This window comes from Chlamydotis macqueenii, chromosome 2 (assembly GCF_036417535.1).
Source record: "Chlamydotis macqueenii isolate bChlMac1 chromosome 2, bChlMac1.mat, whole genome shotgun sequence".
Lineage (NCBI taxonomy): Eukaryota > Metazoa > Chordata > Aves > Otidiformes > Otididae > Chlamydotis > Chlamydotis macqueenii.
In genome coordinates, this window is record NC_141557.1 from 29,272,129 (window position 1) to 29,295,650 (window position 23,522).

At 40.6% G+C, this 23,522-nt stretch overlaps 1 protein-coding gene across 3 annotated transcripts in view; it reads left to right on the forward strand.

Annotated features, from left to right (window-relative positions):
- SCIN (scinderin) overlaps window positions 1-23,522 on the forward strand; it is a 75,710-nt gene that overhangs the window by 42,217 nt on the left and 9,971 nt on the right. For all 3 annotated transcript variants that reach the window (XM_086742416.1, XM_086742415.1, XM_086742414.1), the window contains exons 4-10: window positions 837-986; window positions 16,856-16,948; window positions 19,252-19,384; window positions 21,158-21,246; window positions 21,453-21,668; window positions 22,854-22,975; window positions 23,160-23,250. In XM_086742416.1, the coding sequence (XP_086598542.1) occupies window positions 837-986; window positions 16,856-16,948; window positions 19,252-19,384; window positions 21,158-21,246; window positions 21,453-21,668; window positions 22,854-22,975; window positions 23,160-23,250 (894 nt within the window). The remainder of the gene's footprint in view (window positions 1-836; window positions 987-16,855; window positions 16,949-19,251; window positions 19,385-21,157; window positions 21,247-21,452; window positions 21,669-22,853; window positions 22,976-23,159; window positions 23,251-23,522) is intronic.

Genomic DNA, 23,522 nt, shown 5'->3' on the forward strand with positions numbered 1-23,522 from the left:
CCTATTTATTGCTGCTGTATCTCTAGTGACTCCTGTTTTCTCATATAATTTCAAATAAGGTCAATTAGTAGGATGTAGGTCAAGACAATAATGAGTAAGTTTGAGTGCTGAAATTCTCAGAAACTAAAGGAACCTGTGTTTTCAGAAGTCTCTCCAAATTTGGGAGAAGATGGCTGAAGCAGTACATGGCTATAATATCTATACTAAAAAATCTGCTCAAATTGAAACATTTGACTTTCTACACACTCAAGGCAGCCTTTCATTAATTCTTTAGAAAATTCTGTTTCTCTTAGTATGCACAGATAGTTGTTGATTTTTTTCCTGTGGAAATGTTGAATGTCAGATTTAAAATAAGGTTCAGACCTGAAGCCAAGTATGTCTTCAGATTCTGGATTCTTGGTAAGCTGACAGTATTTAAACCAGAACTGGGAAGCAGATTTTTTTTCTTGTCTTAAGCCTACAGTCAAGTTGGTAAAGGCAAGCTGAAAACCTCACAGCTTTCATTGCATAACCTCTGCAAGTTGAAAGGGATCCAGTTCTGCGAATCTCTGTAATCCTGACGTAAACTTGAAACTTTGTCTTTGGCCTGACTATTCTGAGATTGAGTGATCTCCTAAAATGCAGATACTGAATTACATTACATAAATATCTTGCATATTACAAATATCTAGATGACTTAGCAAATCTCTTCTGGAAAGTATTTCTGAAAGATGTTGCTTCACTGATGTTCTGGTGGTTTAGATCTAGTACGATAATTATTAATAAAATGCTAATTTCATAATTTTGCTCAGTTTTCAATCTTATTGCTAATCTGTGTGTGCTTTTAATTATTTTAGGAAATCTATCAGTGGTGTGGCTCATCATGCAATAAATATGAGCGACTGAAGGCTACTCAAGTTGCTGTTGGCATTCGGGACAATGAACGAAATGGAAGGTCCAAATTAATTACTGTGGAAGAAGGAAGTGAACCAGACCAGCTCATAAAGGTATTGTAGTATCAGTTACTGACATAGCTGTAAATAAATTTCTTTTACATCTCAGGAACTAAATAGGATTGGGCTCAAACCCTAGGTTTATTGAGCACTCCAGGAAGTCAGATTTGGGTTATGGTAGGCCAGTTTATACTTCTTTTCCCTCCTTATCCCGGAAGTGTTAAGTTTATTGGGCGGTAAAGTCTGAGATAATTAATCACCTGAGAATACTTTTTCAAGCACTAAATGTTTGCTTTTTTGAATTAGCCATAGGGTGACTGATTTAACAGCACAGCTCATACCTGAACCACACTATCTGCTCCGTATGAGGAAAGAGCAACATTGAGGTGGGACAGCACCGAACAAGAGGAAAGACAGGGAATTACTATGTCTAAGATGTCAGCAAATGTAGCAAATTCCTTGGAGATGCATGGGGCCAGCCACACTGCTTTGCATAACAACATCTATGACAAATTCTTATGCACCTAGCTTCTAGTAACCCTACCAAGCCCCTTCCTCGTGTGTTCAGAAAGCTTAACCATTTACTTAAAAACTAGAATTTAGATTTCATAACTGAGTTGATCAAAGTAGATTGCAAAAAAAAAAAGAAAAAAAATCCAAAATTTATGGGATTTTCAGATCTTGAAAAAATTTACGAGCACAGATGCATTGTTGCAGGCCACATACTAGTAAAGAATTGTCACGTGGCATTTGTGTGCTAAATTAAGCTTTTTCCATTCATTCTCTAAAAAGAAGGAAAAGTGAAGCAGAGTCATAAAGCAGTCCTTCAATAAAAGGGAAAATGTAGAGGTAGAATATTATCTTGTACTTCAGATTAACTTCAGAAAGTAATGCTAATGGGGCATGCAGGTATGCTGTTATTTTTGATGGTGCTTACATTCGGTTTGTCACATGGACTATAACTTGCTATTGCTTAAGCAGCAAAACATGCCAGGTGCTGGGCGGCCAGCCCTTGGCTGTGCTAGCTGTGATGACCCCTTTGGATGATCTGCCCATCTGCTTGCCAAGGCTTTTTGCCTGTGGATGTGAGGACAGATGTGGCTGTGTTCAGAAGTACGGGAGGTGGCACCCAGTGCAACGGAGATTTTTGAAGGGAAGAAAACAAAACCAAAACAATCCTATATGTGGCTTTTCCTTCCTTGTACAGACTTCTAATACTGGCTCTGGTGTGCACATATTTTACACCCATAACTTTTATGAAAAAAGCACAGGTTGGCAATTAGAGCCCAACCTCCTGCTCTGTATTGGGTTGCTGCCTGCTGTGGGCCGCAGCTGGGTTGCACCGTGGGAACCTGCTGGCACGGTCCCGTGGCAGCAGCCTCCTGCTGCCAAGCCCATCTCAGGAATACTGCTCCAGGGTCTGCATGGGGCTTCTGATAAGCTCACGTGTGAGTTGGGAGCGTCGATTGGAACAGCTGCACTTTGACCCTCTTATATGACAAAGGGACAGATGCAGATGCGAAGCCAGGCCTCCTCCCCGTGACAAGCTGTGAACGGCAGGAATATGCTGGCCTCGCCTCTGCATCTGTGCCAGATTTTTTCAGCTGGGTGCAACTGTTGTTTTGCAGCAACTTCATCGCATGATTAAGAGCAGGAAAAAGGCCAAGGCTGCATTTTGATCCTGTAGCGCATTGTTATTGTATCAGGGAATAAATCGTTTCTCCTCTTGCTCAGCAATGTGTGAAGAAGTTTCTGCTTTTCCTTTCGGACTGTGAATATAGAGGGAAGAAAAATGGGTAGTTCAATGCAAGAAGGTCCATGGCTTCTATTGCCACCACTGTAATGAGCCTGATTCCAGTGAGTTTGTTGGCAGCCAGGGCTTACCTTCTAGCCTGTGTCATGCTGGGTAGCTTTGCTTTTGGAAGTGCTCCCCATATAACGGGGTTTGCAGCTCAGCCACGGCCGTCCCAGTCCAAGCTCTGAGATGTGCTGCTAATAAGCCAGGAGAGTAGTTAACCTCACAAACATACAAAAACTATTAATCTTTATTCCTGCGCAAATTGTATCCCATTCCTGGTGTTTCTCATTTTGATTTCTCCTTGCTCCCACAAAATTGTTTCTAACTTGCTGTAGCACTTGCCCAGGCTGCGTGCTCTGAAACTAGCATTATGCTTGTTTATTCCCTCCACATCAGGAAGGATGGATTTTTGCCATCTCCAGCTTTTTTAGAAAAAGGTTGATTTTTTTTTCCTAAGGAAAGGAATTATGTACTTTAAATATTCATTTTGTCATCCAGTATGCCACTGAAATCAGAATGAGATTTCCTAAAATTATCTCCTTTGATAAATGTCAGGAAAGATTCCCCCTCCCATGAGCTAGAAATCTGCTTCCGTATCAGTGGCTTAACTTGCTCGTGCAGCGCTGCTAGAAAAGCGTTCACCAGGCAGGGGCTGACAAACACACCATGAGTACCATCGTAAAGAGCCGACAGTGAGCTTATCCCTACTCTGTAAGCACGGAGTTGTGTTCCCAAAGCAGCAAAGCAGGACTGCTGTGCCTACGCCCCACCACAGAGGCAAGGCACACAGGCTGATCCAGCGTACCCCACCAGACTTCTCTCCTGCGATGGGATTAGCAGTGGCCGTGCCGGGCTTGTGTTTCCCAGCCTGCCCGCTTTCCTGCTGGGAGCTGGGGAGCTGTGGGTGAGCTGTGGGTCTGAAGTAGCCAGATAAGGGACAACTACCATTTTTAGCAAGGTCCTGAGATCACACTGACACTGCTTGAACAATTTGCCCATGGAGGAGCTGTCTGGGGCATGCTGTAGGGCTGGATGAATTGCTGCGGCAGGCCAGCATGATACAACTTGCTTGTCCTGGGAAAGGAGAGTGGCTAGCAGATGGGTACGTGAGTAGTTTTGACAGCAGCAAGCCCTTCTTTCATCTGTAGTGACCAGGGGCCCCCTGGGAGCACACAGTGACCATCCTGTGCCTGCACTCAGGAAATGCAGGGTGTCTGGAAAGCTCAGACCTGCAGTGGTTGCACAGGAGGTCTCATAAGGTGCTGCAGGAATCACCAGAACTCTTTGATGGTGAAGATGAGACAGAAACTTTCTGTGCAAGCCCAGCAAAGGTGTGTAATCTACCTAGTTTCATCTCTGTGTTTGCACTTTAGGTGAGGTACTGACTGGCAAGTTTAAATAAGCAGTGCTGTATAGGGTTGCTGCCTTGGGAATTCAAAGAATAAACTGACCACCTTGGACAAATTGCTGCTGTTCCTGCTCAGTAACTGTGACTGGTCTCTGCAGCCACAGCTGCCCATAATAAAATTCACCAGGTGCCAACTCTACTCTAATTTTCTCACCTAAACAGCTGAAGAGAGTTACTTATGCTGCTGAATTTTAGGCATGAATGTTCAAATTGTGTTAAAGGAAATTTTTCATCTGCATGGGACCAATAAAAAAATAAGTCCTAGCAATGCTTGGGTTAGTTTGGTCACACTACGGTGACCATGTCAGGTTACAGCTAACTACACTTCTTTTTTTTTTTTTTTCTGTTAATCAAAAGGAACAATAAATATATGGTTTCAAAGCTAACCTAGGACCAGAATCATCTGCAGTCAGTTGCTAGCCCTGTGGGAAACCCCCTTGTGCCGACTGCACTGACACTGATTCTTCTCCTTCTGACTGGTTGCAGTGGTAAGCAGAGATCTCACAGCATCGTGTTTGTATACCAAAGAGATCACTGAGGTCTGAGAGAGCAGCCACAGTAACAGGTAGCTGTGCTTAGGACAGACAATTTTCCAACTGTAGTTGGAATTCTGTTCTAATTCTGAAGAGAGGACAAAACTGGGGAAGCGAAATTTTAAAAATAGTTTCCCATGATCTCATTATTTAGCATTGTGGGAAGTGGTGAGCGGGATGAGTGAATGACTGCGGTACCGTTTCCTTTCTCCAGTAAAGTTGTTGTCGTCCCCTGTTGGGCTAATGAATGTGTAAGCTGTGCCTCTGCTTTCAGAGTAATGGCAAATTAGAGAAACAAGGAATCAGGAATGTCTAGTTTTGTGAAGTTTTCTAGTTGGCCAGCAAGCTGACGCTCCTTGCAATTAAGCAGGAAACACAGAAATTCAGTTCTGAGTCACCCAAGGGAAAGATGTAGAGCATCCAATACTCTATGCACAGTGCACCAGCAACTTGATCTGGTATCGTACCTCTAGAGATGAGGTAGGAGAGGAAGATAAAGTCTTAGTATATTTGTTCTACTATACTTGTGTAATTTGAAATATTAGACACCGTAAAAGATTTTTATATTACAGTACTGTTCTGACTACATAGACTTATCTCCCTGTGATAGATTTTAAGTGTCTCCGGCAGCCATGACAGTCTGTCTGCTGGGTATAAGAGCCAATGAAAAAGTAAGATCATCTGTCCCTTCTACTTAATCATGAAGTATTCATCTAACACTTTTCAGGTTGGTTCTTGTTTTCTATACAGTCAAAACTGTGTGATTCTTAGGACTGTTTCATTGTTTCCCCGCAAATTAATGACTCCTTTAAAACTACATCTCTTGGTAGCCTGTGATTGCTGCAGTTTTTATTGCTGAGGCTTTTGGCTTATTTTTGGAAAGGTTTTTAATGTCACAGCTGGAACAATGAAGCCTAAGAAACGTGACTGCTGAGGTCTAAAACCTCAAGAAAATGAAGGATAGTGTCAGCACACATCTTTGAAAACACTCTTCTGCCTTTAAACAAAAAACACCACGACTTTTGTTTACTCAGCATTTGCAGTTGTTACGTGCCTGGTTTCCTTAGAGTTCTAGTGGCCTTGCAACAGATAAGTGCAAACTCACTTCTCGTAAAATACTTGTGTAAATATTCACCTACTTTATATTTGTTTACATATCAAGCAAGAGAAGGAACCTCTTCCTCCTTTCTGATAACGCAGCCTTTCTCTTCCCTCCTTTTTCTTTCAAGCTCGAAGAAATGCTTAATCCTGTGAATTCCTGAATGCCACTGTGTTCAATGCTGATTGTTTTTGCATGTGGTGTGAATAAATACTGTGGAGGTATGGGAATGGCTTGATCATACTATAGGTAGTCACACGTTTCCACCTCTGTAACTGGAAAGGGACTGGTAGCACTACACAGTGCTAACTCAATCATGTGGATAAAATCTTAAGGGCACAGAAATAAGAAGCGCCCATCGCAAATGCAAGTTACAGAGACTGCTTCTTTAGATACCCAAATAATGCAAACAGCACCACAACATCAGGCTCCAGTAAACTTTAAATTGGCTGGATAGAACAGAAGAGCAGGACCATCCCCTCCTTTCTTGTTGAGTTCAAGCCCCTAAAAAATGTTTGCTGCAAAACAAAGATCATTTCCAAGGACGGCACAGAGCATGGTGAGGTAGCTGGGAAAAACTAAGGTTTGCTGTGACTTGTGACTAGCACAAATGTGTTTGACAGTGCAAGGGCATGCTTCTCTGAAGGAGCTAGGCGGGTTCCTGCAGTCCCTGGTCTTGTCACACAGATCATTGCATAAGGCTCAAAGAGCAGCGTGTGCCCCGCCAGTTTGGTACCTGCTCCTTTCCCAGAGCCAGCCAGAGTAGGATCTGCCATCACAACTCCGTAAAAAGAAAAATTGCTATTGCTGCTGTCATAACATTTACATTTCTTCTTGTTCCCTTGGCTTTTGGTTGTATCATGAGGTCACGTTGTGCTAAGGAGAAGCTTATTTGTTTGGTATACAGAGGAGTGGAGGAACAGTGGGGATGAGGGCAATGCAGAAGGAAGAGGAGGAAGGGTAGTAAAATTCCAGGCATTTGTTAGGGATTAAACAATTGTTTAATCGTGTAGCTTGTACACAGAATTCATATGCTATGAATTGCATGTAACTATTATGGTCCAGCCTGACCTGTCACTAGCAAGAAAATGCTCAACATGAAAATACATTAATGCAGTCACATTAGCCCAAAATATGCATGGCTTTGGGAATATGTAAGCCAAACCAATATATTTTATTATCTAAACTGAGACAATTGGAAAAAGTGGAGAAGCTTGCGGGAAGTTTTGTGAAATAAATATTAGAAATTAATTTCAGTCCCAGGGCAGAGGCAGCATTGGACAGTCACACACAGAGAAAAATGAACGCATTGAGGGAGGGGTGAGGACAATGGAAATTGTACCAGTTCCCAGAGCAAAGCCTCAGCTATGCAGTCAGACACACATAGGGAAGTTAATTACATTTTATTGAGAATGCAAAGACTTAAAAAAGCTAATGGGCAGAAAATAGCAAAACTACTAGCTGTAGTTACTAGCTGCAGTTGCATAAGCTACTCAGGTGAACAGACAACTTTCTCAGGGTGCTTTGAAACTATGGGTCAAATTTATCCCTCAGGAAAACAAATACACTTCTTCACTGGAATGGTTTTGGATATATGCAGGTGTCAGCAAGAACACAATTTGAGTCTTCACATTTTGGATAGTGGGTAAGAAGTTTGTAGGATATGAACTCAAAATACTCCAGGGGGGAAAAATACTACACCTGCTCATGTGTCTTTCGCAGCAACATCTGTCCAGTCTGAGGAGTGGCAGTTTCTTAATTGTTACAGCGTTTAATTACAACTTTTGATAGGCTATGAATGTGGATACAAAGTACCAAAACCCTTGCTCTGCAGGGAGCCAGTTTCAAGCTGTCAAAACTGGGCATCCTGTTTTCTTTCTAATTACTGAATGCATCTCCTTCATTAAGGACGGTCCTTTGGCTCGATGCAAATTTCCATTTGAAGGACTTCATGATGCAACATGTACTCAGACAAAACACGTATGGCTTGGATTTCAGTTTAGCTTAGCTGCTTTGCACCTGCTGAGCATTTGGTCCAGTGTTTTCTCAGGCCCAGGTAGAAAATCAGCAGGGGTGTTGCCCGAGAAAAGCAGAGGGTAGCAGGAGGACTCTTCATCAAAGTCGTGAGTTACCCATAATGTTCTTCAAGCTGCAGTTTTCAATCTCGGCCACCTGAAGCCAGGTACTTAAATGACAGTGAAGTGAATAGGAGCTGCAGGTGGCAAGTACATCTGAAAGTCAGGCTTTTAATTAAGTTGCTAAATATGAATTTCAGAGCCTGGATTAGAAATTTGCTTTGGAAAATGTTCATGCATATCATACTGCATGGCATGAACTAAATCATCTATGAGCAGGTCAAATAATAGATGATTGAAAACCTAATTTCTTATGCTAGGAAAGATGTTTCTATATTAGGTATTTCAGTGAATTTCTAAAATCATAATGAATTACTGGAAGTGCTTGCAATTAAATTATAGCGTGTCTCGTTTGCATCCTTGTGGGTGAAAAAACCAGTCATCTTTGTTACGTTTTCTTCTTCGGCAGCTGTAGCGCTTGCAGGGTAACCATATTAGTCAATTGTAATCTTATAATTACATGTTAGAATATTAATGGAGTTTGTAATGGCTTTTTTTCCTTTCTGTGCTAGACTATCAAGAAATCTATTGATGAAAAACCACCGTAATTTTCAGTTATTAAATGAGCATAATTAAGAAGGCAAGGCCAAAGAAAAGAGTTGTTAGCAGTTATCTCCACGTGGAGTTGTTAGCAGTTATTTCCATGTACTTGCTAGCAATGGGGGGGATTTCATGAAGAAGAACTGAAAGGGCAGAGTTTCCTTGCTGTATAAACAGCTCAGAGATATGCTATTCCTGGTATGCTGCATATCCCCAAGATAAATACACCTTGAAAGGAATTTTTTTTTTTTTTTTTTTTTTTTTTTTCCCCACAAGGTCTGCCTCATCCCAATCCCTGTGCAGATCAGCTCTCAAGGGATCTCTGCTCAAGGTTGCCTTTGAATTTTCTTTAGTGAAAGTTCTGCAGTGCAGGAAGGGCTCAGGGAGGAAAACGTTGTACTTTTGTTTCAGAGGAGTCTGCATATGCACGGATTGGCTGCATAACACCGGAATGAAAGTCCTCTCACATCTGGGCAAGGGTGAAGAAAAGCTGTACAGAAGAAACTGTTCCACGTGTTGTGGGGTCAGTTCAGTATTTCCTCCACCACTGAGTGTGTAATGCTGAAGGAATATGTAAATATAATTATTGTATTTACTGCAGAGCAGGTTATCAGGGCCAGGTCTTTTGCTTACATAACTGTGTATGACTTTGATACTACCTGGGTTTGCCTGTAAAAATAAGAGGTAGATAAAATTACATAAGATGGATTTAAATATTGCAGTACTCAATGCTGCAACTTCTGATTTTTAAGAGCTGTAGATCATAGCCCCTTTGTTGAATATTTTGGCTCCTTTACACAAAATCTGAAGAGATGTAGAAATTTAAAACTAGAAATCAGTTAGTGGAGGGCACCTAAACTAACAGGAAGAAAAATATTTTCAAAGAGCTAAGCAGGATGTATCTCCTGTACAACGAGGTGAAAGAAACATTCTTGGTTTCTCTCTTTTTCTGTCCTAATAAATATTTAATTTATATCAAGATTCAGCAGGAGGCATTAGAGAAAATCTATCAAAATACTCTCTGGTTTGCTTTCTTAAATATCTGTGCCCTGTCTTTGATGCAAGAGTTTGAGTGTCATACCAGGGAGGATCCCCTGGCACAGTTGACATATTGGGCTGTACGGAACTGGTAATTCTGAGCCTGTGAATACAGCCAGTGGTGCACTGGGAAAATATTTCAGTGCCCTCAGTAGATTTTTCCACCTTCCCATCTCACAGACTGAGTGCTGAAACACCTTGCTGCAGCTCCCTCTGCTTGCACTAACGCTCCTGTGTATCAGGGCTGCCTGCCTCTCCCTCCAGCCCGTGTAGATGCCCTGGGAACACTGGTTGTCTAGCAGAGTCACTGGCTGCCCATCACCTGCCACTGCCTCCAGCTCATTTCCTGCCGCTTCAAGTTTCAGAGTATTTGTCATACTCCTCTGTGATCCAGCCAGTCACAGCCTGGGGACCAGCCTGCATGGTGACATTGCCAATGCGCTGCTGCAAAACTGGAGGCACTTAAAGAATGAAAACCTGGAAGTTTTGTGGGTTTTAGCAAATAAATGTACCTTGTGTCCAAGGCTCCCTGTTGACATTAGTTACTGATTCATTTCCATTACTGTCCAACACTTAAGCATGCACTGTCATGCAGCACATACGTGTGTTTATCCACAAAGCTTTCAAACTGAGATCTGCAAAGCTACAAAGACTTCAGTGTGTGCCTAACTTCATGTCCCAATAAAGCAGAAAAAACAGGCATCTCAAGCACATGTGCAAGTCTCTGCAGGATTTGGGTCTCATTTCTGCTACTTCTGCTGGTATCAGAGGAGGATGTAGCAAAGGAGTAAGATTTAAAAAGTCAAGTGGAAAGGTTTAGTATAAATGCAAAAAAAGATGTAGGGTGACTACTTATTGTATTTTTAATTATGCTGCAGGTAGGCAGGTTGCTGAACAGCTCAGTTCTCAATGTTCAGCAGCAGCAATGGTTACAAAAAACCCGCTGTGTTTGCATAGTTACTGCCATTCACTCTCCCAGTTTCTTTAGTGTGTGATCACTGTTCATCTTGAAGGCATCCCAGAAGCCAGACATTTGAAGATAACATAGGCTGGGGGTTTCCTCAACTCATTTCATGCTCACTGGATCTCAGTGTAAATAGTCAGCTTAGATACTGCCAGCTGTGCAGTCCCAGCAGGACAGAAGGTCACTCGCTTTACCTCAGAGGCAAATTATTGAAGAACATCAGATTTCTACTTACAGGAGTGCTCTAGATACTTTTTTTTGTGACCATGTTATGCATGGCCTGTTTCACTGAGCAGAAAATTGATGTTAGAATATCGTTATCATACCAGTAAAGACTTTATATTCAAATTATCCCAGACACATATGCAAAATTGCAAATATTGTATGAAAACCTGCCAAAGCTTAATGCCCTATTTTTAGGAAGTTAAGCAGAGAGCTATGAATAAAATTATGATTTGCATTTGAAATTCCTGAGACAACAGAAACTGGCTAAAAATGTAGGCCATAATTTATGCGTCAAAAGTGCCATGAGCAACTGATGCGTTTTGCTGTTTTATAACAAGCCAGATGCATACAGATCAGAAAGGCCTTTACCATTACATGGTAAAGCAAAAAAAAAAAAAAAAACCATCGTATTTTCAGTCTCTGTTCAGGCAGGTGGGAGGTCTTCTCCTCAAGGTGAGCATGTAGTGACATCTATTGTTGCTGGCATTGCTAGTGAGAAGCAATTTCAGGCAGAAATCTTGCTGGCTGGGAGCTACTTTAGTGAAAGGATTTTTTTTTTTTCCTGTTGGGAGTGCAATTTTTTTGTAAGACTATCAATGTTTGCTCAGATTGATGGGCAGAGTTCCAGGTTACAATAACCAGTGAAATAAGCATATCCAGCTGTTCATAATCTGACCGATGTCAAAAGTTGGTTTTGTCTGGACCAGAATATCCCTCTGCAGTGGTTGTGCTCTGGCAGGAGAACCAGTAATCCAAAATGATTAGAAATGAAGCTGTGGCTGGTTACATTAGCAGCAAAGCCCTAAAGCCACCTCTGCCTGATGGTGCTCTGGGTGGATATGTCTGCACTGGTACCCAGGGTCAGCCAGGCAGTTACTAGCCTGCATCCTGTTCATCCCTTCCTCTCTCTGCTGGATTTTTTTCATTTTACTGGCTACTGGAATAGATATTTAAGGCAATATTTATTTCATAGAGACATTCCTTGTAACATTCTTCTCTGCTTTGAACGTTAATAAAAATTTAAGCCTTTATCTACCAATGACTTCACACTGTGCTTGTAGTTCAGACCTATTGTCCTGCACAGAGGATTTATTCCCTGTCACAGCCTACACGTGTACCTTGAGTTGGCAGGAGCAGGATATACTTGCTTCTGTCAGAGCATGGAAGAAAGTAAACGATGAGCTACTAATCCTGATTGTTTTCCAAAAGCATTAAGTAATAAAATGCCAGGCTCACAAGACAGCTTTAAGCTATGTAAATGTCTTGCTTTTCTTTCTATTACTCTTAGCATATGAAGAGGGGAACTTGAGTGTTTTTGAGATCTGACACTTGGGATCATAGCCACAGCAAATAGTTCAGTTTCAGACCCAGAAGCCTAACCCAAACTGTGTATAGTAAGAAGAAACAAACACAGTGCTAGTGTACACAAGGTAAACTGTACAGAACTGGTTTTCTCTCTTAATTAACCTTCACCTGACATGTTCTTCAAGTATTGTTTTCCTAGTTGGATTTTCAGCCTCACTGAACTTTTTAAACTTCTTGCTCCCATTAAATCAATATCAACTATTTCATGATGCAGAGCTGGCTTCTCCAGTTATGAAGAAAATGTTTGCTAAATTTCTTCTTTTGATGGGTTTATTTTAAATTATTTACCTTGTCACATTCCTAAAGATCAGAAAACTTTTGTCTGTGATTCTTTTTTAAGGGCAATGGAGTGTAATTTAACTTGGCTTTGGCTCTGTATTTTGCATTTCTCTGAGGGGGTGCAGATGTTTACAGAGAAGAGCTTGTGCATATGAGATACAAAAGGTTTTGCAGGCAGGATAAGCTACATTGCGTTCACCACAACATAAGAATGAACTTGGGCACTGTTGTAGAGGAACTGATGTTATCTTGGTTTCCACCATTACATTCTTGCACTAACCAAAATGTGGTGACACGAACATTTAACAGAACTTAAAAAAACAAAGCTGTAAAACTTAATGCAGATTGACTTTTTGTTATGCCTGCTAGAGACAAGACCTAAAAGTGTGGGGATAATTAATACTTTCGATAAAACGTTAACTTGGCAGTCCGATGCTCTTGTTGAGACCTAAGCTGGCATTAGGCTGTAGCCATGTCAAGCAAGGTAGGCTCTTCTGTAGCCAGCTATGGGCATGTTTTATTCTGAAATAGCTGTGAAGTAGATGAAGACTGGAGCAGTTAAACAACCTCACATATCCCCTGAGGTCAGCGTGTGCACGCTGGTGGTCACTACCAGATAGCGGCACTACACCTCTGTGCACTTTCGCTGAGCCCAGAGTTGTTAATTATTTTCTCCAGGACTCTGATAAAACTGCCCACAGTAAGCAATGGAGGGGAGAGGATAAACATCATTCTGTGGTGGAGCAACAGAGAGCGAAAGAAGGGTGGTTTTGACACCTTAATCTGTCAAAGGCAGATAAGGTGAAGCGATATGAAGAGTGTCTGTAGTTTGGAAATCAGCAGCTGCAATGAAAGATGCCAAGCCCAAAGAATGAGGAAGCTAGGGCATGGGTATGCTTTCAGAGGCCCTAATTATTCTTTAGATTATTTCTACTGCAGTAAGTAATAACAATGATGATTATTTTAAAAAGTGGTTACAAAACTTGCGTGTGCACCCGTATATTTATGAGAGATATGGTTTGGGGTTCTCCATATGGTTGAACATCCAGGGAAAAATGCAGCTAGTCTATTTTCTGTCCCTGAGAGAGCATTGCTGTTTTCAGATGTGTAGGGTTGATCTAGGGGTCTGAATTCTTGGCAGGTTTGTGAGTCAGGGTCCCAAACCTCAGAGCAGCCTAGAAGAGCCAGCATAGGATACACTGGGTTGTAAGACCTAAAGACCCAGTGGAGCAGCCTGGATGTCTGTACAGGGAAAATTATACAAGCGAGGTCCTGTGTTTGTAGTGAGCATGAGATCTGTGTGAAACTTAGAGTATATGTAGACAAGGATCATAAGATTGAATGTCCCTTAAGCTGTCTGTTGACTTAAGTCATTTTATCAGGAAACCCTGCTGAAAAGCTTTGGGAACCCTTGACCATAGCCTCAGCTGGCATAATCTGTTTTCTTTTTGATGCATCACATGAGAATCATCTATATGAAGGTGACATGCCCTGGAAAGCTGCAGCTCAGCCAGCCATATGCTTATGTAGCGATAGAACCCAATTCCAGCATAGCAGTTAGCTGTTGTTTGATACAAGCTTTGTCATCTTATTGATAAAATTATCAGTTATTATAAAATCCCAGCATGTGTGTGGACTCAGCTGTAGCACAGGAGTTTACCTTAGAAGGAGGAAAGACAGCTTCTCTGGGAAGGAATTTCTTTGGGACAGAACTTAACATTCATTTCAGCATAAATTGCTTTCTATTCAACCGCAGAATTTTTCCTTCTGTAATCTGTCTCATCGTCCAGTGTGTAGGACAAACTGACTGAAATTAATGCATATTGGAACTGACTAAAGTTGTTCCTAGCAATACAAAAGTGTAGTAACTATATCTATTTCATACTGTATCATTTCATACGTAGAGTATATATAGTGCACGCTGCATTACTTCACACCATGGCTGGTGTCTTCACTTGCCTTAAGTCACTTTGATCTTGTGTCATCTTCTGGTTTTGATACCAACATACACAGCTATAGAAACCCATTAGTGATCCGGTGGCAGGAGAAGCACCACTTGTCCCTTCTTAACAAGGGCCACCAGAATGCCAGGATCTATAAGCAACTGTGACTTCAAATTCAGGAGAAGGGGGCACCCTCCGTTACAAAAATGAGTAATGTTCTTGCCCATGCCTAAGAACAAGGCTAGCTTCGGCCAGAGAAGCTACTGTGCAAGCTGCTGTTTAGTGAATTACAAATGGATTTCCCCGCAACCAGAATGACTTTGCCTGTAACGGCACCTGCGCAAAGGAGGTTTTGACCCCTGTCGCTGTGCCAGCACTGATGAACTGAGATTTCCTAAGATGAGACTTAGGGAGTCTGATAATAATTGTCTATCTAGTTCAGAAAAAAAAACCATATCTAAATGCAATTTTAAGACACCAACAGGTCAGGCCAGCATTCTAAACTGTACCAAAGCCAATTTCAAAGCCCAGTTTTTAAATTATAGAGGCAGTTTGGTTTAATTGCTACCAGAGCAGAGTGCCTAGAGTGTGCTCTGTCACATAGAGGCTGCTTCTGTCAAGACGATTTCACAAACACCAACAGGCACTGTTTAGCCTTGTTTAAAGATATTCAAAGTGGCACTCACATAGTTTTTAAAGACCCCTGGGCAAGCAGAAAATTTTAAGAGCAGTTTATTTTGTATCATTTTAAGCGACTTACAACAAAGCTGAAAAATAACTGTGGTGCCACAGGTATTCTATGTGCACGGCAAGGGAAAACGCTGACTTTAACTGTATCAGGAATCACAACTGTTGTGTATTTTTTTGTGTGTGTGTTTTTTTTTTTTTTCTGGAAATACCTAATTAGCAGAAAACTAGTGAGTATGGACTTCTGGAAGTTTTATTAACAGGACTCTTTTACTCTCCTAATTGTTACTGAAAGTCAAATGTAATAAACCCCTCAAACCTGTTCAGTGTCTGTTCAGGCAAGGAAGCATGCCTGTTATTTGGCAATTTTCTGAGCCTTGCATTACACAGACAACATTACTCCTGATGCTCTACAGCTTGTGTGTAGGCTGCTGGTAGGTGTGAAAACCTAGGAAGGGAAACATTTTCAGAAACTGCGTGCCGATATGCCACACACGCCCATTGTTTTTAGCCATTCAACAGCATGGTGAGACTCTGCTATGAAAATGTAGCCCTGCTTGGCCTATACCTTAGTAAATCTGCAGCCACGTAGCATAAATTCAAGAAATGCTGACTGATAGCTACTGAAGAGCTACTGGTAACATCTTTCTTAAACACTCAGGGTATTACTTTCTTGTCTTCAATGAATCACAAGCAAAATATTTTATCTTAAACTGCAGCAAGCACACTTAACAAGGCTTTTGTTTTGTTTTGGTTTGGTTTTTTTTTACTATTTTACTGGCTTTACTAGGTGAGGAAACTCCACAGATGGAAGATTTATATTAAATATTTAGGCTATACTGGTTTTTTTTTCCAAATTCTTTGCAGCTGTATGCTTTGTCAGGCTTCCATGTTATCAAATATTTACAGTGGTTTTGCTTGTGACTCCATGATATACGCAAATACTGTGTCAATAGTGAGGCTGGCACTGCCCTTGCACTTGATGTTAATATTTTGTTACTCAGACATATCAATTACTACTACCTTCACTCTGGGACATAATTTAATAGAAATCCATAATACTCTGTATGTAACATTGGCATCTGGTCATATATGAATCATTAACAAAAGATCATTAAGAATGAGTAACTAGGATCTAATAATGACTACCTGATCATCATGTGTTCTTGATGAACTCCTGTAAATTTCTTGTAGTGACAGTTATTATAAGATTACCCATGGTGTAAAACTACCATGATGTAAAACTACCACAGTGTTAAAATTGACGTACTGGTGATGGAGCAAGAAAATGTTTTTCTCACCTCATAAATTTTTTTCAAGAAGTTAGCTAATTTTTCCCCCTTAAAACAGGATTAAGAATCTGGATTTTTTTTAGATTTTTTTAACTCATAATTGGTTATTTTGTATTGACAATTGAAATATTTTTAAAGATATTTTCAACTCATATATTTCACTGTCTACTTTAATTTTAGTATTTTCAAACATTTTAAGAGCAATGTCAAGCAAGACTTGCTTGCTGACAGTTTAGAAGTTAGAAACGGGAAGACAAACATACAAACACACACACAGAGCAGGATCACATGAACCTCTGTTCTGTGTATGTATGTGTGTATGTGTCCTTTGAAGCTTTTTTCTCTATACCACTTCCTGTCCTAGTCTATAGATGAGCAGCGAGTTGGCTTGCAGGAAAGACAGCATGTAGATCTAATGCTGCTGGAGATCTGACACAGTTATTTAAACTTACCCATGTATTTCTGAACAAGTCACCCATGAGTTTTGATTTAGATTGGATTATGTGTAAAGATGATCCTAACTCGTCAATTACTGAGACAACATGTTACGGTGTTTAGGTACTTACACTACAGAGCCTACTCTCTCCTTGCATTGCATTTGTTATTCTCTTGCACAGGTTTTAGGGAACAAGCCCGCGCTTCCTGAGTGTGATGATGGTGATGATGAGCGGGCCGATATTACAAACAGGAGAAGCGCTAAACTCTACATGGTAAGTAATTTATTTATTTTTTTGAGTTAGGTACACTCAACAGTATTCAAGCACCTAGTGCCCTCATATGTGGGGTTCTGGCCTCAGTTACAGAACTGCAGTTGTGTTCGGTGATTTGCAACCAGTGGACAAGTTTCTCAAAGGATGTCAGTCAAGACAGCCCAGGTAATTTGAGGGAAGAAAATGGATTACAGTCCTGTTTACTCAGGAAACAAGTTAAGCATGGCATATGAACAACTGTGCAGGTCAAAGAAGAATTATCTGGTCTCAAATCAAACTATATTTCCTATCTTCTTGATTATAACAGTGAGAGGTTTAGTAGTCATATACGATTCAGTTATTCTTAGCAGAATTTGAGATATGGACAGTTATGTTATATTTTATATATAAATCCAAAGGAATTTGAATGCAAAATTCATTTATTTTGCAATGCTGTTTTCCTCCTTCCTTACCTGCAATGGCTGAACACTGAGTAGGACAGTACCACTGCCAGAAAAATTACCTATAAACAAAATGGATTAAATACTTACTCCATTTGAATCAGTAGGAGTTTTATAATTACATTCAGTTAATTTACAATTTTTCCTCACATCACACTAGGCAAACTGCTCTTTCTAGAAGAGGCATGGAGTTTATTCTTTGAACTAAAAATACAGTATCTTACCTATATACAAGGCTACACAACTATTTCTTTTTCTTTTTCTGTAAAAAACCAAACTATTTCCAGACCTGTATTGTGTCTCTCTCTTTTTTTTTTTTTTTCACAGATCCCCTTTCTTTCACATTCTCCCACTTGAGAAAAGAAGTGAGAAAGTATTTGGAAAAGGGGGATGTGTGTAATGAAATCTAGAAAAGACTTCCTTCCATCTCAGTAAAAAAATATTATTTTCTCCTGAAGACTGCAAGAAGAGCTTTTTTTTTTTTTTACAAGCTCTCATTAGAATTGACATCTGGACCTTTCTCTTCAGCACTTTGTATTCTGGCCGATGCAGAGAGGTTGCCTTGTGTGACAGAAAAGAATCTTTCACTGGCATACAATGTACTTTCTTCCCTTCCCCATAGTCACTTAAGAAGCAGGGTTTGATCAACAAGTGGCAACACTCTGATAGCACTAAGAGCTGCTGGATCCCCATGAGTGTCACCTTCTAGGTGCCATCTACAGTAGCTTCAAAGGTGCTGTGAAGCCTGAGAGAGGGTGAGTCACTCCCTCCGCAGCTCCTGCACCCACAGACCACGACAGGATGGAGCCACCTCTCTCCCTGCCCTACCCATATGTGTGGCTGGGGTTTACAAGAAGCCTGTATGAGGTGATCGTTGTTACAAGGCCATTTTTAGTGCTTGTTGTCTACGTGCTGTGTTCAGTTCCCATTAATCATTCCATTCTTGACAAAAAAAAATTTGTCACAGAGCTCTGTTAGCTAAATTTAAACGTGCAATATAACAGGGAATGTCAAAGGCAGGAGACAGGTCTACAGTGAGCCCTCACAGGAAGTATAATAGTTGATTTTTATTTGTTGTGTGCAGTGGTAATTTCCATCTTGTGCTTCCATAATATACAATATAAGATATAATGGCGTATTTAAAATCAATCTTCAATTATGAAAGGAAATAAAGAATACTGGAAAAGTTATTACAATAATAATAACTTCTTTTCAGTAGTAATAACTGGTCTTTTCATCCACTCAGGAGTGAGTTTGAAAAGGTTTTAAAGGTCTACATGAACTTACAGTGGTAGTGGAGGTTACAAAGTGGATTCTTCTGCACCAGGTCTTATATTCCAGTTTCCAATTAAAAACCTGTAGGTTATAAATGTAGGTATTTCACTTGTTAATATCAGTGTAGGACTATTTTATTATAATTTCAAATCCTCTTGTTCAGCATGTACATGTACTTTTGGCTTCAGTGCAGGTTGCTTGGTAGCAGAAGATGACACCTCGGGACTCCACCAGTTCAGCTGAGCATACAGGAGGGGCTGAATAAAATATTGATTTTAAACTGTGAGGTGTTCACTGAATGAGCAGTTGGCTTGAAAGCGGAACAGAAATTGATTTATTCTAAGAAGTTGTGAGACAGGGCGTCAACAAACTCACTAAAATTAACGCTACGTCTCCCTCTATTGGATGTAAAATGAACTGAAACAAGAACAACAAAAAATCATTAGCCTACCTTAGTTTGCAGCAGCACACAAATTTCATACAGCCATTTATATAGGAATGGTGACTGATTTTTATAGTAATTTTGGGATCATAAATTAATTTGGTTATAAAAACCGGAGTTGATCAAAATTTGAAATGATTTCTTAGGTGTCAGATGCCAGTGGATCAATGAAGGTGTCCGTGGTAGCAGAGGAAAATCCCTTCTCCATGGCCATGCTTGTGTCCGAGGAGTGCTTCATTTTGGACAATGGTGCTGCAAGGAAGATCTTTGTGTGGAAAGGTAAGAGATCACTTCTGTTGCAAATGCAGAAGCTACACAGATGTATCTAAGGAGAGGACACAACACCCTCCGGACACTAGCAAGAATTTCATGCTGGCTGCACACAGTTCTGCCTTGGTGTGGTCAGTGGACAAGGATTGCTCACTTGGGTAAGGGCCTGAAGACTCAGTCTTTTCTAAGGATCCTGGCTATTTTTGAGGTATTTGTAAGATTTGGTGCTTAAATGCTTATCTAAGTGGCAATTACAAAGCAAGCATAAAGAATTCTACAAGTTCTGCATATTGTCATCAAATCCATATCTTCTGGGACAAAATCTGGACACTGAAGGTTTGATAATGACTAGATATTATATTTCCATAAGTTGCTCCACAGAGGTATGACATTGAAAGATGAGTGTTCCAGGCATCAACTAAATGCATAAGCTTACAAATACTTTGATGCTGCTTCTCTTTTTGTGAATATTTCTCTGTGGTATCATCAATTGCTTTGCTGCAATTGCTTTGTCTGAACATTTCCCGGGAGAAGAATACTACTGGGGAATTTGGTCTGGACACCTTGTAGCTGGAGTGTTGTGGAGCTGCTATTGCATCCAGTGCTGAGTTTTTCCTCTTTTTTTTTTTTTGTCTGAGGCAGTGTATTAATAATTCTGTGGCATTTGCATTTTATTTACCATGAGCAATAGCAAATAATTAATCGATGCAGTTGTCAAACTGCTGAAGTCAGTCCAGGAAGTATTGTAAGCATTTTAGTCGAAAACTTCATTTGCAGTTAGGGAAGCATCCTTTCAAAGAGAGCACTTGGGGAGCAATGTGCTCAGATGGCCTAAGGTCTACCTGACCCCCTGATTCCTGGTTTTCACTCTCCACCTGACAGCTCCTAGAAGAATCAAGCCAATAGGATCAGGGATAAAACTAATAAAACACAATTTAGGCCCTTTGAATGTGGTCCTGCGTGCTCCTCTGTGCTCACTTTGCTACTGTTGGTAACAATAACGTGTGGAAAAATCCCATTAGTCTGTGAGTCTCACCATTGCACTGGGAGGCTGCAGTTATCATCTCTGCTGGAAATCTTCAGACCGCTAAGTCCAGGAGCGCGAATTACTTTGCTAATAGTCTCACTCAAAATGGAATACAATGAATAGCTGATCCGAGTATCTTATTACACTAAGAGGCCTCTGGAGTATAGTCACTGACAGCCAGCTGGGACACAGCGCTGACACACAGTGCCATCCCACAGAGACTGTCAGAGATGTCTAACGCTGAGTAAGGCTGAACAAGGAGCAATGGATGGGGAAGGGTGGTAGTAAATTGCACAGCCCAGCCAGACGAAAGGGGAGTTTCTTTTACTCAGACGGTGTGAGTTCCTCACACTTCTTCACTGCCTGAAGAAGTGACGGCAGTTCTGGGCAGCAGCTTTATTTACTATATTGCAGCCTAGCAAGCAAAGATTCAGAGAAAAGAACCAGGGTGTTCTTGTACCTTGAACCAAGCTGATAGTATGAACAGCATTTTTTTGATAGGAACACACACACACTAAGCAAAAAACAATGCCCCCTTTAAAAAAAAAAACTATTTTAACTATTTTCAGAATCACCAAGGGTACTATTTAGGCCATTCAACTTTGTGTGAATCTTATTGCTCACACTATGCCCATTGTTTGTTTGTTCAAGACTGAGGCAAGAGCAATGTCAAAGAGAACCTGGCTCAAGGTTTTTGCAGGATCTGTGAACTCATTCCCCTTTCCTATGTATTGTTATCTTTCTGTTTTAACCAGGCAAAGATGCTAACCCACAAGAGAGAAAGGCTGCCATGAAGAATGCTGAGCAATTCATACAGCAGATGAATTATCCTGCCAACACACAGGTGTGATCTATTTATTAGATGATACCAGGAGAGCATGAGTTCTGCTAAAGGCTTTGGCTTCAAATCAGAAAAAAAAAAAAAAAAATTAAGTACTTATAAGACAATAAGGGCAATGTTTCACTAACAGATAATTCCAAAAAGTTTCTGTTCAAGTAACTGTGTCAGTTCTGTTTTCCTTCCATTTCATGTGTCTTGTTTCATTTCAGATTCAAGTCCTTCCTGAAGGGGGTGAAACACCAATTTTCAAACAATTTTTCAAAGACTGGAAGGATAAAGATCAAAGTGATGGCTTTGGCAAAGTATATGTCACAGAGAGAGTGGCTAAAATTGAGCAGATTGAATTTGATGCTACCAAGTTACACGAGTCTCCACAAATGGCTGCCCAGCATAACATGGTGGATGATGGTTCAGGGAAAGTAGAGGTAATTTTTATGTTGTATTAAATTGTATCCCACCTATGTAATGTATGTAATGGGATAAGCTGCTACTCTATGTTTTGCTATTTAAACTGTTGTGTAGAGTAACACTACATTAGTGGCAGTGTTACTTCTAGCATCAGACAAGGTACTTTGAAGTAGAAAGTGAATCTCTTTGTCAGCTGTATGCTGGGTCATGGGTTTTTAGTGCTTATGAAAGATGATTCTACCAGTTATCCCCAGAAATCAAACAGCAGAAACATTTCTCCTTCTACACAATACCTTTTAAAGATATACTTTAAAGATGAACCTTAGCCTAAAGAAAAACTTTTAGCTCACATCAGCTTGAAATCTGGAATGCAAAAACTTGCCCTTGGAGTTAGACATTCATTCCATATCTGTATGTATATATCCAATCTGCTTTCTAGAGGAACCTTCTTTGTCCCTAGTGTGTCTCACAGGTAGCCTGGATTTGGAGATGAAAAGATGACTGACTGTGCAGTCTTTCTAGATCTATCCGTATCCCACTGGAGGAATATCCTTGCACTACACAGGGCTGGTTTGGCATTGCACCAACATAGTTTGTTCAATACAGGTCTGCACGTTGAGATTCTGGAAGAAAAAGGAGGGATAAATACCTACAGTCTCAATGGTATATTTTCTGGGTTTCTAACCTCATACTTGGGATGGTCCATAGGCTTGAGCCAAAGCAGCTTAGATCTGAAGCTTTTTTTTTTCTATATAATTTTAGCAGTATGTTTTTGGAGAGCAGCTGTTAGCTGAACTAGGCTGTAGTGAATCAAATATGAAGAAATCTGCCTGTGTTACCTGACTGCAGTGTGCCTCTCCCAAATGATTTGATGGTTCAGTGATGAATCATAATGTTGTGCCATTCATGTCATATTATCATCTTAAGATGTTAAGAAAGTAAGCTCAACAGAGCATTATGAGGTGATCATGTGGCATTAAGACAAAGAAAAGTGGACTGCAATGGCTTGTTGATGGTCATCATTCATTCATTCAGTGGGTGCAGGGTGTATCTATCCACCTCAAGAAGAATCCTTCCTGGTTTTATTCCATAACACTTGGGAACAGAAACAAAGGTCACTCAAGGGATGACACAGTAAATTGTTTCTTGAAGAGTCTCTGCATGAAGTTCAGGATTCTCCAGTGGTTTCTCTGTTTCCCCAGATCTGGCGTGTGGAAAGCAGCGGCAGAGTTCCTGTGGGACCTGAGACATATGGACAGTTCTATGGTGGTGACTGCTACATTATCCTCTACACTTACCCTAAAGGGCAGATCATCTACACATGGTATGTTTGGTGGGCTTTGCACAGACCTCCAGCATGTGGATATTACTTTATGCTGACATTATGTCCTGCTGAGTAGAACCACATGTAAATGCAAGGTTGTTTACTGGGCCTTTGTCATGCAGTATGAGCTCTGGATCATTTTCAAACTGAACTTAACCATTGTCTTTTTCCTTGTCTTGCTCAGGCAAGGGGCCCATGCTACAAGAGATGAGCTGACTGCGTCTGCATTTCTGACTGTTCAGCTGGATCAGTTATTGAATGGTCAGGCCGTGCAGGTTAGTGTCTTCTGGATAAAATTTAACACAGCGTGCAATATATGAAAATGCCAATAAGAACTGAAAGGAGGAGGTAGTGTTTGAAGACTGGGAATATCAACTGCTCATGGTCTGTATCAAGCCAAGCACCATGGGCTCCTTTTAAAGTCACTGGAGATTTCCCATTTGAATCATCCTTTCTGAATATAGATGTCCAAAAGAACACAGATATAACACAACCTAAGACTGCCTTTTCCTTCCTTTGACTTTCACCATCTAAAAATTAGGTTTTA